The sequence below is a fragment of the Neopelma chrysocephalum genome, unplaced genomic scaffold (assembly GCF_003984885.1).
Source record: "Neopelma chrysocephalum unplaced genomic scaffold, ASM398488v2 Primary Assembly neopelma1_81, whole genome shotgun sequence".
In the NCBI taxonomy this organism is placed as follows: Eukaryota; Metazoa; Chordata; class Aves; order Passeriformes; family Pipridae; genus Neopelma; species Neopelma chrysocephalum.
The window spans coordinates 3,651,724-3,663,941 of NW_020897743.1; the positions used below are offsets into that span (position 1 = coordinate 3,651,724).

At 57.6% G+C, this 12,218-nt stretch overlaps 1 protein-coding gene across 2 annotated transcripts; it reads right to left on the reverse strand.

The window, feature by feature from the left end:
• Positions 1–212: 212 nt before the first annotated feature.
• On the reverse strand, positions 213–7,410 carry PLP1 (proteolipid protein 1). 2 transcript variants are annotated; one of them, XM_027690467.1, is made up of 7 exons: positions 7,274–7,410; positions 4,796–4,982; positions 4,175–4,331; positions 3,095–3,263; positions 2,806–2,879; positions 2,639–2,704; positions 213–2,246 (listed from the first exon to the last, which is right to left on the reverse strand). In XM_027690467.1, exons 1-7 carry the CDS (start codon positions 7,275–7,277, stop codon positions 2,175–2,177), a joined length of 729 nt encoding a protein of 242 aa, XP_027546268.1. In that variant the 5' UTR covers positions 7,278–7,410; the 3' UTR covers positions 213–2,174. The 2 variants fall into 2 exon arrangements, with proteins under 2 accessions (XP_027546268.1, XP_027546266.1); XM_027690465.1 differs by having other exon boundaries at positions 4,070–4,331.
• Positions 7,411–12,218: the final 4,808 nt, after the last annotated feature.

Below are 12,218 nucleotides of genomic sequence, written 5' to 3' on the forward strand. Positions count from 1 at the left end.
ACAAAGATTTTGAAGTCAGTGTTATGAACCTCATGGCTGGAGACAGCTGATTAACTCCTGAAGGGACTGCTGGCCAGCAATGGGGCTGAAAAGTGCTGCTCCTTCTGAGCCTTTCTCCTCTGCAGCCTCCCCTTCCCTGCTTGTTTTTTTTTCAGCTGTGGGCAGGGTGGGGTTGGGAAAGTCAGCACAACAAATGGACAGGCAGACGTATATCTTGTTCAGAATGTTCTTAATTTTAATTTATTTTCTTTAATTTTTATAAAATACATCTTGTAAGATAAGTCTCTAAAAACTTGCTCCTTTTTATTGCTTGTTAACAAGTTGAAATTCTAGATCAGAAATGAAGGAAACACTTTCAGTTGATTAACTCTTTTTGCCTGTGTGTTTGTCTGTGTGTGTGTGGGCGTGTGTGTGTGCGTGTGTGGGGTCTGGGGCCAAGTGTGGGAAGGAGGATCTGGTTATTTTTTGTTAAATGGATATCAAATAAAACCCCAGCAAACCCCAAGAGAGATAGCGTTGATGTGAATTTCCAGATCTTGACTGGTTTCTCCCCACCCTGCCACCCCGTCCTGGCATCTCCCCCCTCCCCATCCCATGTGCGTTGGTAGCCTGGCCAACCTATTTCAGCGTTCCCGGCGGCAAGGATCCTTCAAATTTACTGCTCAGCAGATCTGCCTATTTATCCTTGCCCCTGCTGAAACCAGCACTTAAAAAATATATCACAATAATACAGACACGGGGAAAAAAAAAAAAAAAGAAATCCATGCAAGATGGAGCTACAGTCTGCCACTGAAAGTAGTTTCTCCAATAAATAAACACAAAGATTAGCATTAGGGAGAGGCAGGGAAGAGCAAATCAAAATACCAGTTGTTGGGGGAGGACTGGAAGCAGCATTTTGGCAGGTCTGGCTGGAGCCACGCTACCCAGCCAGAGGGCTTTCCTCCAGCTGGAGAACAGTCATGGAGGAGAGGCCACCTCCACCAAACCCCTTGCCCTGCTGCCCCACTCCATGGGGAAAGACTGAACTGGCACCAGAAAGGATCTGGATTGCAGAGACTGGCTGTGTTTCTGCCCCAAACCACCACCTTTCCTTCCCTCCTCAATTCCTTCACGGGTTTCACCTGGAAGCGAGATGCTGCCAGTCCCTCCCACCCTGGCAGTCACCAGACAGCTGTACTGACTTGTAGGAAAAACAGGTGAGGGGACGAAGGGGACAGAGCGAGCGACGGTTACATCTGACGTGGGTGAGAAGCAGAGGAAGCTCTCTGGCGCAGCGGAGGTTAGAGAAGCAGACGTCACCCCAGAGAAGAGCACCATTGTGAAGGGCCGAGAGCGTGCGGCGAGCGCGGCGCTGGCAGGGCAGGGCAGGGCACGCGGTCCCGAGGGTTATCCCCTGCCTACAGAGGGATGGCTCTGGCTCTACACTCCCAGGGCTTGCTGCAGAGACGTCCCCTCTCAGTCAAACCTATTTGCTGCCTCTCTGCTGCCTGAGGGTAAAGCCAAGAGTCCCCCTTTGTCTACAGAGACACCAAACTCCTTTAGGCTTTAATAGGGGCAGCTGGGTTAGGGCTTTATCGGCATTGGGGTCAGCACTCTCTTCTCCACACTGGGAAGATCCTTGCCCTGAACTCCCTTTGCCTTGGCTGCAGCAGGCAATTTAGGTTAAATTCATCTCTCTCTGCTAAGGAAAAAAAAAAAATCCTTCTCTTATTCTCCATCCATGGGTGGTGACAGCAGACAGCTCCAGGAGAGTCTCTAGCAATGGTACCAGGACTGGGCCAACTTCCTTTTCTCTCTGGGTAGCCTCTTGCTACTCATGGAGCAACCTACATGGATTTCTTCCTCCCAGGAGCATGAAGGCCTTTGCTCATCCCTAGGCAACAATTGGGACACTGGAGTAAGTCCCTCCTCTTCTCTGGCTGGTTTTGACGGGCTTGGCTCTAGAGCGAACCGGTTACGGATGAGAGAGAAAAGTGCATGAAGAGGTGTCCATTGGTGGGAAGCTCTCCTTCCTGGTCATGCTCAGCACGATGGATGCGAGGGAGGAAGAGGAGGGGAGTCATCAGCGAAGGCAGAGTTAAGGCAGGAGACCTGGTGTCAGGTGGCTGCAGTGTTAAAGCCTCGGGGTTAGAGAAAAGAAGGGCGCTTGGTCTGGCTGGGCTCCGCCGCACGGGCTAGAACTTGGTGCCTCGGCCCATCAGCTTGAGGACTGCGAAGTTGTAGGTGGCGGCGATGATGAAGGTGAGCTGTGGGTGGGAAGAGAGTGAGCGAGGGGACATCCCCCAGCCCCACACCCCAACCGGGCAGCGCCCTGCAGAGCCCCGTGGCCCCACTGCACCATCAAGACACTGCAGTGTCCTGTCGCTGGCGTAAAGTGAGAGGAGAGCAGGGGAAAGGCAGGGGACTCAGCACATTGGCAGCAGGACATCTCCCTGTAGCTCTCCTAAAGCCTCTCCAGATCCCCTCCAGCAGCCACCTCCACCTTCTTACGGCCTCAGTTCACCATCTGCACTTACGTGCCAGAAAATGACACGAGCACAGGCTCTGTCCCATCCATGCCCACCACCTCTGCTGTCCTTTGCCCCCACTTCCGTGCCAGGCGGATGAGAACGGCTGGGCAGGGGGAGCACTGACTCACCAGTGAGACCAGCGTGGCAGCTGCCCCCACAAAGGCTGCGATGAAGAGGTGGAAAGTCATCTGGAACTGTAAGGGAAGAGGAGGGTGAGCTCCCAGGGTCCCATGTGCTGCCTGGGCAGGCCAGGGGAACTGAGGGCAGCACACATGGAATGGCAGGAAGCACTTACCTCGCTGGTCTTGCAGATGGAGAGCAGGTTGGTGCCGCACACCTTGCCAGGGAAAGCATTCCAGGGGAGGACACCTGGGGAGATGTGGGAGCCAGGTGAGCTGGGCACAGCTGCCAGCTGGCTTCCTTGCTCAGCTTCCCACAGCCACGTGTGTCATGCACACCCTGGTGTTTCAGGGCTCTTAAGCACTTGCTCTGTTTTATACCAGCCTAGTGTGCCTGGGCCCTCTCCTCCATCCCTTCTCCTCCACCCTGAGCCCTGGCTCCTGGGTGGTGAACCTGGCACTCACCATACATCCTGGCATCGGCACACAGGGTGCCAATGCTGGCCGTGGTCTTGGTGGGGTTGGCAATGGACTGGCAGGTGGTCCAAGTGTTAAAATAGATGTAGACAGGCACCGCAGAGCAGGCGAAGACCAGGAGCCAGATGATGGTCAGGACGTAGGTAATGCCCACAAACTGCAAGGGGCAGGACAAACCAGGGCAGGGCCGTGGTTACCAAGAGTCCAGGGACATGGACAGGGGAGCGCGAGGTTCCCCAGGCAGGGGAGGGTGTGGGACAGGTGTGGGACTGCGATGCTGCTGCATCCAGCTCTGCCAAACCCAGCGTGTCCCCAGGCAGCCAGCACAGGGCAGCAGCCCCAGCCGGGCGCTCCTGTGGCTCGCAGGGACAGTGCCAGTCCCGGATCCACGCCCGGCTACATGTGCATGGGGGTGACCAGTGGCAGCAGGATGGCTGCCACTTTCGGTGGGGGGAGGGATAACCATGGCCACAGCCAAGCAGGGTTTGGTCCCTGTGGGAGGGCAGCTGCAAAAGCTGCCTCGGCGTGTCAATGTGGCTCTCCTGCCCTCCCTCCGTGGTGCCACCCCAACCAGCCCCCGAGGGAACCACAGCCATGCCTCTCCACTCCCCCAGGCCACAAGGTCCCTTTGCCAGCACTTTGTCATGGTTCCCAAGCACAGCAGAGACGATGATCCCAGGGGCACCAGGTGCCATAGAGCTTTGGGCTGCCGAGCACTGCAGCAGGGATGCTCACGGCTCTCCCTGCCAATGCTTAACCATGAAGCAATTTGACTAAATGGGGCCATTTGGGCTGCTTTGGTCCCCAGGGGCCACGACAGGCCTGGGGGAGGGTGACTGGGCTGTGCTTCCCTTTGGGATACCCCAAAACCCGGACGGCCCCAGTGTCCTGCCCTTTGGCCACGCCGAGCGTGGCGAACCCGCTGGGGCGCGCGAAGGGGTGTCAAACCCCGGTTAAGATCACCTTGTCAGGATGTCCTAGCCACTTTCCCAAACACTGACACACCCGCTGCCACGAGTGAATTCGCTGGGGGCCTCGCGCTCCCCTCCCTTTCGGGCCCCCAGTTACCGTAGCGCTGAGGCCCTTGCCGCAGATGGTGGTCCTGTAGTCCCCAAAGATTTGCCGGACGGCGCCGGTAGTGTAGAAGCCTTCGGCCAGCAGCAGGGATCCATAGAGGAAGAAGAAGGAGGCTGTGCCATAGATGAAGTACTGAAAACCATGGATGCTGCCAGGGAGAGGAGAGGGCAGGGATATTCAGGTGATGGAGAGCTCAGCCCTGCGTGGCCACCGTGACTTACCCCTCCCCACGCCACCCCAGGGGGACCGAAACGGAGGGTGAAGCTACAAGAGGAGCAAGCTGGGGCAAAGCTGTGGCGAGCAAGGCTGTGGGCTGCCACCAACTCCCTCATACCCTCCATACCTACCCGGTGCAGAGGTCCAGCTCTACCCAGGGCACCTAGCGAGGGTCAGATAAAAAATGGCATGAAGTGAAAACAAGTGGCCACTGGACCCTGCCATGGAGCTGTGGCACCGGCACATGGCAAAGGCAGCTTGGGGTCTCCATGTTACCTGGCCCAGGTGACATCATTGCCCTGGCCAGCCCAGCTGGACACCCTGTGCTGGCAAAGAACATGACAAAGACACGAGGGGCTCCGGCGTGAGGGAGATGCCCTGCAGCAGGGTACTTACATGTCGATGAGATACTCATAGTCCTGGAAGTTTTTGGAGAAGTAGGTCTCGATGAGCTGCTCAGTGCCTGTGAGGGCTTCGTGCCCACAGCCACAAAACAGCGCTACCCCAAAGAAGCACAAGCCAGTGGCAACCAGCGAAGCAAAGGGTGCCCCGATGAGACATCTGGCACAGCACTCGAGTAAACCTATGGAGAAAAGAAGTGAGGTGGGACGAGACTGCCAGGGTGAGGATTGCTTGGAGCCTACATCTCAGGGGCAGGCAAGCTCAGGGGCAGAAAGGTGCCTGGCAGGAAGAGGAAAGCACATTGAAGGAAAACCCAGAAATGATTCCTCGTGGTGCCGGGGAGCAAAACCCAGCAGCTTCCCTGAGAGCTCTTTAAGTAGCATGCAGGAGCCCACCCAAGGGTGCCCGGGGGTGGGGGTGATGGCAGCATGGGGCTGTGAGGGGCCAAGGCGAGCCAGCCATGCTGACCCGTGAGAAATGAGATGGAAATAGAGCGTGATATAGCGTAATGCCAGTGGGACCTGGCAAACAAGCTGCTAATGGGCTCCCCACTGCCGGCACAGCCCAGCGGCCACGCCAGCTGCCTGCAACGTTCTTTTGCCATCAGAGATGAAGGGGAGCCCAGCACATCCACAGAGGCAAACCCTAGTGGAGATCCAGCAATGTGGCACAGTCTGGAACAGTCCAGCAGGAGCCAGCATGCACCCTGAGCTCTCCAGGATTCCAGGTGGCACACTGGGGCTGCACTTGTCCCCTTGCCTGGCACCCTGCGGGCAGCTGGGGCTGCAGCAGCCCCTTTGTGTGGGCAGACGTGCTTATAGAGAGGAGCTGTGGCAGTTCCCTGAATGACAGCACTTGTGTAATAGATTTAGTCCTCCAGGACCTGTGTGTGGGGAGGGAAAGCGAGGACACATGCCAGCGTGCTGCTTGGATTGCCTAAATGCTGTTTTTCTTCAGCGGTGGGGCCATGGGCACCTGCTCCTTCTGCACGTCAGGGCTCTAACGTGCAGGAGGGTTAGCTCAGATTCCCAGTGGGCTGGGTTTGGAGTGCTCAGCCAGCCACTGTCCTGCCTGCTTTGGGGGCAGGCAGCCAGGTGGCTTTGCAGCCACTGGCATCTGGCTCCAGAGCATCAGTTTGGCCCCAGCTAAGCTGGGACAACCTGCTGCCCTGGCTGTGTGCAGGGAAGCTGCTCCCCTTCCCCAAGATGTGGGCTCTGGCACCCCACTGCCCAGGGCACAGTGGCTGCCTGTGCACATCCCATCTGGCCATAGCATTTCTGCCTTGAATGCCAAGAAGGCACCCACGCCAAACCCACGCTCCCTCCACGAATCCCACAGTGCTTATCTCCTCCCTCAAAGGACAAGGAAGCCGTGGGGTCCTGGCCAGCAGCGTTGTCCCCTCCCCACTGGGAGCAAGGTTGCGCAGTGGCACCGAGGACAATGGGGGATTGTCCTGGCACTGCCACCCCAGTGGCTGCCCCATGCCAAGAGCAAACAGGGAACAAAGGCAGCGCTATAGGGGAGTGCTGGGACCCCTCCCTCTTGTTTGCCTTGGACGCAGCAGCTCCAGGGGGGGCCCCACTCAGCCTGGCCAGCTCTGCTCCCAAACCTCGCTGGGACCCACGGGGATGGCCCTGTGCACCCAGCAGGGTGCTCGGCCAAACCTGCCTTTCCCATTTTTTTTTTTAGCCACCTGGGAAGCGGCATGGCAGGTGCCCGTGCTGGGACACAGGGAACGGCTCCGTTCCCAGGAGACTGCAAGTCCCTGGATGCAACAGCGCCTGACAGGCTCCTGCCACAGCCCTTCAGGCTTTGGGAAGCTGCACTGGGGGTGCCTAGGGAGGGCAAAGGAGGAGAGAAAGAGCCCTTGTGCCGCACAGTCCTGAGTCTTGTACACAGGCTCAGCTGCTGCCAGCACCAAACAATGTGCTGCACAGGAGGAGGAGGCAGGGTGCCAGCAGCACGAGGCACCCCTGGGAACAGGGCAGCCTCAATGTCCCAGGGGTACGCTGGTGAGTATCAGCTCTGCTGTATCAGTAGGGAAACTGAGGCACAAGGAGTGTCTCCGTTTTCCCAAGGCTGCTGGCATACAAGCGACACGAGCCGTGACAGGTCTCAGGGCCCTGCCTGGACCTCCCAGCTCCTGCCAGCCCCCAGGCAGGAGCTCTCATCATTCCAACCTATGAGGCAAGGGCTTGGGTGGGACAAGCTGTGGGAATGGCATCTGTCCCCACAGACAGCTCACGAGCACACGGGGGACAGAAAACTGCTTTGGGAAAGAAAGAAAACACCATCCCTGCCATGCCAAGGCATCCCCCCTGAGCAGCTCCCATGGCTGGCATGGCCACACTGGGGTCACCAGGACCTCACTGGTGCCAGAGGAAAGTTTCAGAGGGCTTAGCTCTGGGATAGGGTCCCCAGGGCCACCAGTGACAGCTCCCCAGGTGGCTGCCACCCTCACCCCATACTCACCCATGGCGCTGGACTTGGTGAACTGCCCCGACCGCCCGCTCGGCTGCTTCGGTGCTGTCTGCGGAGCCCTCGCCTGCCTGGCGGTCCCACGCCCTGAATTCCCCCCTCTGGGTGCCTGTCCCGCTCTCCAGCAAAGAAAAGGGCTCTCTGAGTGACAGCCACCCCCCTTAAAGGGACCGGACCCCGCCCTCCCCCGGCCCCCCCAGCACCCCTTGGCTGCCAGCTCCCGAGTGCCCGGCGGCTGCCTGGGCACAGCTGCCCCATGGCCCCCCTCAGGGCTCTTGGGGAAAAAGGCTTTTGCAAAAGAAAATGAGAAGTTTGGGTGCAAGGGGGAGCGGGGAGGGTGTCCCCCCTCCTCGGTGGCTCTGTGGATGCCTCCCCAGGCCCACCAGCCTGTGTTTGTCCCAGCTGCTCACTGTGGCAGTGTGGGAGACCAGCCCCATGGGACCGCAGTGATGCCCCTCTGTCACCTCCCTGACCAGTGGGGAATAAGGTTTCCCTGTCCCAGGGACCTGCTTTCATCTTTGGGGGCTCCAGACCGGGAGCTTTCCCCTTTTGGCAGGAATCCCGTAGCTACTCTCCCCAGCCCCGTGACCCCCATTGGGGAACAGCACTCGGGTGGGCACAGTCATGGGGTCCTCGTGGCTTCAGGGCTGTAGCAGGTGTAGCCTGGTGCCTTGGGTGCCCCATGTCCCAGGGGTGCCCCAGTTCCCGAGGGTGCCCCCCACTCCCCTGCGTGCTGCAGCTGTGGAGCCAGCACAGGGCCAGGGAAGCCTGCAGAGGGCAACCGGCCCCTTCCCGGCAGGCACAGGGTGGACAAAGCCCCGCTGTGTCCCTCAATGCCCCACTTTGTGCCAGGCAGCGAGGTGGCAGGGCCTGGCTGTCCCCAGGGTTGGGGACACTGGTGGGCTGTGGCAAGCTAGGAACCAGGGTGAGCACCCTGTGGGGACCCCTGTCCCTTCCCTGCCCACCCAAACAGCCACCCCTCGGCTGGCCCACAGATGGGTTGGGGGGAAAACACCACTTGGGCATCTGTGCAAAAGCTGCTGGGGCTTCATGGTGGCCAGCTGCACCCTGCACCAGGGGGACACAGAGCCTGACCCCCCCAGCACCACTCCCTGCCTCAGTTTCCCATTGCAAGGCAGGATGGCAGAGGGAATCCTGGCATCCCCAGCCAACTGTGGGGTGGGAAGGTCTGGGGAGGGACAATAGAGCAGGGAGAGCCTCTGACACCTTGGGCACCTCCCTTGGCCCTCAAGGTGGCACCCAAGTGGCCTGGCAGTGATGTCACCTGGCCATGAGCACCTTGTAATGGCCATGGGAAGGTGACAGCCTTGCAACAACCCTTTGGAAATAACCATAACTCCTCCAGCCACTGGAAACCAGCAGGACCCAGCTTGAATCCCAGGGCAGTGAGAGGGACCCTTGGGCACCAGGAGGAAAAAATATGACATGAAACCCCCTTATAAATATAACAAATAAAATATAACATCATAGAAAAAGAATAAAATATGACATTGGGGAAAAACATATAAGCCCTTTTTTTTCTCTTCATAGAAATTCCAGTCTTGCTGACTGCCATTTCTGAACAACCTGGAAGGAAGTGGCAGCTTTACTCCACTGGGCAGAAAGTGAGCAACTAAGAGAAACTGTGATTTCTGCACAGAGTGGCTTCAGTTCTTGGGCACTTTTCGTCAGCAAGGGTTTCCCTCCTGAGACAGAAAACCCTTGGCCCTGCCACGGGCATCACCTGCTGGCAGCAGGGACAAACCACCTCCTGGCAGTGCTCCACGGATGCTCCAGAGCAGAGCTGCAAAGCAGGGAAAAGGGAGAAATCCCCTCCCTGGATTTTTAAGGCTTGAGGGAGAAGAAAATGTGCAGGAAAGTGGTTGGAGTTGCCTTTCCTCTGCCAGCACGGTGGGTACCCTGCACTAGGCAGCTGAGGGGGGCAGCCAACAGCGCACCCCAAACACTGCCCCGTGCCCACACAACAGGGACCAGAGCCCCGGGGGTACCCGTGGCCATGGAGGTGTTGGAAAGGCCTTCTTGCATCCCTTTCCCTTTGCATTTCAGTAGGAGAGCCTGTGAGATGCTCTGCTGCAAACCCTCAGTGCACAACCTCGCACTTCCCCACGCTTGGAGCGATCCCGCAGCTCAGCCCCTTCCCGGGGCAGGCCCCAGGGGGGAGCGTGTGGCTGCAGGGAGCCTGCCAGCCCTCATCAAAATTTTCTTGTTGGCTCGTCCCTGCCAGAGAAAACACTGCTGGTTCTCAGGTGGGGAAGGGAGGACACATCCCTGTTTGCCAGCCAGGAGAGGGACATTCCAGGCTGGTAAAAATAAACATGCTTATAAATCAATGCGGATCACCTTGCGATTTGTTCTGACCCTCGGGCAGTGGCCAATTATGTCCAAAACTGCCACATCTCCCCCCAGAGCAATTAAGGGCTTAGCTACCTGCCCTCATCAGTAGACCCTGGGACAGCCACGGTGCCCCTTGTGAGGTGTCAGCTGGGGGCTGACGTGGACAAAGCTTGGAGGTTTTCCTTCCCCAGCCTCACAAAATCTGCACTGAGACACTGCAATGGGCTGCACCAAAATGAAGTATTGAGAGGAACGCACATACACATCTCTAAATACAAAACCCCCTGTGTGGAAAGGCCTCTCTGGAATGTTTGTGTGCTTCTCTCTTTGGTCCTCTCCACCACTGCAGCTCAGACTCAGGCTTTCCCTGGGCCATGGGGAAAGCAAGCTTGGGGCTGGGGGGACAAACAGGTGACATCAATGGCAAAGGGAGAGCCACACAGGCACCACTGATCCATGCCACTCCACTGCTTTAGGGCAAAGAAGTGAGATGGGAAAAGCAAGCAGCAGAATGTGGGACAGAGGACCAAAGCATCCTCCCTGTCCCCATCCCCATAGGCAACCACCTCATCCATAATCATCACTGACTGTCACACTTGTCCCATCACTCTGATGGCACAGAACAGCCTCCTGCTTGTCCTGGCCCCCCTGGCACACACTGGGCACAGGGGTGGCCCTCCCTGGGGTGAGCCAGGGGGTGGCAGGGAGACCAGTTGCAGAGGGGCCAGCTAGGAGAAGGGGTTTTCCTGCAGTTTCAGGGAGGATTTGTTTTCCCCACTAGTTAATTTCTTTGCTTACAATCCCACAGGCTCGTTTTCTGCACTCCCCAGGGCATGGGGCTGGGTTTTCAAAGATGCACAGTGGCCAAAATCAGCGTGTGCTGACTCTGCAGAACACGGAAAGCGCCTCCACCCCGATCCCCCAAAATGCAGGCACAGCCCCAGGACACCCAAGAGGCGCCAGCAAATGGCACGTGCAGTGCCCTTATCCATTATACATCTGTCAGCAGGAGAAATCCCAGCGTATCTTGTCACAGCTGAGAACCTTGCTGCTATTTTTAGGCAACTGCTCCCCCGGTCAGGCTGAATTTCTCATTCTCTGCTGCTGATTTTAACTGTCCTTCTTCACCCAGCTCACTGCCCTGGTTCACCCACCAGCAAGGTAAAAACACCCCAGCTGGGGAACCCGAGACTTGCCCTGGCTCTGCTCTCCCCAGCAGCCAGGGATCCTCCTGCCATGCAAAATCTCCTGTTTTCCCAGGCAGCCCCATCCAACCCAAGAAGAGAGGATGTTGAGAATGAGTGTTTTAAGGTCACTTCAAGAATTTCTCAGATCATAGTGTAGCCGGGGGGGGGGAACCCTGGTGACCACAGGAGTGTTGTGGCAGCACTGGTAGCATCTGTCCAACTGCCTCCTCCCAGGGGTGCCAAGGACTCCCACCAGAGCCAGTCCTGCTCCTGCTGCCCAGGCCTGGCTGTACTCACTGTCCTATTTGTATTCCTGGGCTGCTGCAAGGCTGCAAAATGTGCTAATAAAAATTAAATTAAAAAAAAGAAAAGAGGTTGGTAGAGGCTGTCAGAGGACAGGGGAGGCATGCTGAAGGACAGACAGACAGGCCAGTGTTGCAGGATAACAGAAGAAGGGCAGGGGCTGTTCAGGAGAGGAGCAGCTAAAACCCTTGTGATGCTCAGCCAAGGGCTGGGCAAAGGGTGCCAGTCTTGAGTGTGGGGTTTGGCAGCAGTGAGACCCCACACCCTGAGACCTCCAGGGATGCTCCAGGGCTCTCAGGACCCCCAGCAAGCAGGGTTGGAGGCAGTGCAACACCCTGCTGGATAACCCGGAGGCAGAGCCCTCCTCTCTGGCACCAGCACTCACCTCCTCTCTGCATCTGTTGCTGGAGTTTACCTGGCAGCACAGAGGGAGGTGCTGGCCAGCTGGGATGACACCTGAGATGAGTTCACCTCTAACCCAGTCATCCTTTAGAGGTGATGAGCAGATATCTGTGCTCTGTTTTGGTGTGCCTGGCTAATGCAGGAGCCTGGTTTTTTAAAGGTATCAAGTTTTTAAATTTGGAAGATCTCCTCGTGCAGCCCACACACCGTGTCCAGACTCGCTGGGTGGCAGGGGGGCCACCAGCTCTCCAGCCGTGCTTGGGGCAGGTTGTCTGCCATCCCAGAGGTGACACATGCAGGAGCCCTGCAGCCACCCTGCTGCCTCCACATCTTCCACAGGCTGTGCTGCCTGGGTGGGAGCAGGGGTGCAGGCTACGCCTGTGCCGGGGAGAAATCAGGGGGTCAGGCAGCTGCTGCTGGCAGCAGAACCCAGGGCCCAGCTGACGTGAAGGGCAGCCCAGGCACTGGAAGCCTTGCTGCCTGCCTGCTGCTCCTTTTACCCACCAAACATCCCCGTTATTTACTGCAGAAATTAGGCATAATACAATGGTCCAAATGACTTTCTTTTTATGGTTTCTAATTTCCCCCCAAAATTCCCAGCAAGCTTCCAAGTGTAGCAAGCCCCTCAGACTAATTACAGGTTTGTGGAGAAGGTGATTTCCCCTGGCTGCTTTTCCAGCAGATTTGCCTTT

Coding starts and splice junctions, on each gene's coding strand:
- PLP1 (XM_027690465.1), bottom strand. Junction 3,264..4,069: donor GGCTAGGACATCCTGACAAG/GTGATCTTAACC, acceptor TGCCCCTTGCAG/TTTGTGGGCATTACCTACGT. Junction 2,880..3,094: donor TGCCGATGCCAGGATGTATG/GTGAGTGCCAGG, acceptor ACATCTCCCCAG/GTGTCCTCCCCTGGAATGCT.